This window comes from Mandrillus leucophaeus, unplaced genomic scaffold, assembly GCF_000951045.1.
Source record: "Mandrillus leucophaeus isolate KB7577 unplaced genomic scaffold, Mleu.le_1.0 Scaffold8, whole genome shotgun sequence".
In the NCBI taxonomy this organism is placed as follows: Eukaryota; Metazoa; Chordata; class Mammalia; order Primates; family Cercopithecidae; genus Mandrillus; species Mandrillus leucophaeus.
Window position 1 is genome coordinate 4988816 of NW_012108696.1, and position 1542 is coordinate 4990357.

At 50.5% G+C, this 1542-nt stretch overlaps 1 protein-coding gene across 1 annotated transcript in view; it reads left to right on the plus strand.

Annotated features, from left to right (window-relative positions):
* Nucleotides 1-1434, plus strand: part of VAV1 (vav 1 guanine nucleotide exchange factor) — a 92761-nt gene extending 91327 nt beyond the window's left edge. Inside the window, exon 24 of the mRNA XM_011967486.1 lies at nt 1128-1434. Coding sequence (XP_011822876.1) covers nt 1128-1181 — 54 coding nt within the window. The 3' untranslated portion in view covers nt 1182-1434. The remainder of the gene's footprint in view (nt 1-1127) is intronic.
* The last annotated feature ends 108 nt before the right edge of the window (nt 1435-1542 follow it).

Sequence of the window (1542 nt, forward strand, 5' to 3'; positions counted from 1 at the left end):
TGTGTGTGTGTCTGTGTGTCTATATGTGTATGTCTGTGTGTGTGTCTATGTGTGTGTGTCTGTGTGTGTGTCTATGTGTGTGTGTGTGTGTGTGTCTATGTGTGTGTGTCTGTGTCTGTGTGTGTGTGTGTCTCTATGTGTGTGTGTGTCTGTGTGTCTATATCTGTATGTCTGTGTGTGTGTCTATGTGTGTGTGTCTGTGTGTGTGTGTCTATGTGTGTGTGTGTGTGTGTGTGTCTATGTGTGTGTGTGTCTGTGTGTGTGTGTGTCTCTGTGTGTGTGTGTCTGTGTGTGTGTGTGTCTATGTGTGTGTGTATGTGTGTGTGTGTGTCTGTGTGTATGTGTCTGTGTCTGTGTGTGTGTGTCTCTGTGTGTGTGTGTCTGTGTGTGTGTGTCTGTGTGTGTGTGTGTGTCTACTGTCTCTTATACACATCTAGATGTGTATAAGAGACAGGTGTGTGTGTGTCTGTGTGTCTATATGTGTATGTCTGTGTGTGTGTCTATGTGTGTGTGTCTGTGTGTGTGTCTATGTGTGTGTGTGTGTGTGTGTGTGTCTATGTGTGTGTGTCTGTGTCTGTGTGTGTGTGTGTCTCTATGTGTGTGTGTGTCTGTGTGTGTGTCTATGTGTGTGTGTCTGTGTGTGTGTGTCTGTGTGTGTGTGTGTGTGTGTCTATGTGTGTGTGTGTCTGTGTGTGTGTGTGTGTCTCTGTGTGTGTCTGTGTGTGTGTGTGTCTATGTGTGTGTGTATGTGTGTGTGTGTGTCTGTGTGTATGTGTCTGTGTCTGTGTGTGTGTGTCTGTGTGTGTGTGTGTGTATGTGTCTGTGTGTGTGTGTCTGTGTGTGTGTGTGTGTGTGTGTGTGTGTGTCTGTGTGTGTGTGTGTGTGTGTCTATGTGTATGTGTCTGTGTGTGTGTGTATGTGTCTGTGTGTGTGTGTCTATGTGTGTGTGTGTCTGTGTGTGTGTGTCTGCGTGTGTGTGGTCAGCCTTGGGTATGTTGGGTGGTGTTTTCTGGGGTAGAAGGAATAGCAGGTGCAAAGGCCCTGAGGTGGGAGGGAGCCTGCCTGGTGTGTGGAGGGGCGATAGGAGGATGTGCGGAGGCTGCTCTGATGAACTCATCTGTTTCCAGGTTGGCTGGTTCCCTGCCAACTACGTGGAGGAAGATTATTCTGAATACTGCTGAGCCCTGGTGCATTGGCAGAGAGACGAGAGACTCCAGGCTCTGAGCCCGGCGTGGGCAGGCAGCGGGGCCGGGGCTGTGACAGCTCCCGGCGGGTGGAGACTTTGGGATGGACTGGAGGAGGCCAGCGTCCGGCTGGCGGTGCTCCCGGGATGTGCCCTGTCACAGTTAATTTATAACACCCCGATTTCCTCTTGGGTCCCCTCAAGCAGATGGGCTCAAGGGGGTTACATTTAATAAAAGGATGAAGATGGATGGAAGGCCTGGCGTCGTTCAGAAGGACCTGCCAGGAGAGAGATGGGGAAAGAGTGTGCCGCACCGACAAAGCCCCTCACCAATCCATAGACAAAGCCCCTCACCAATC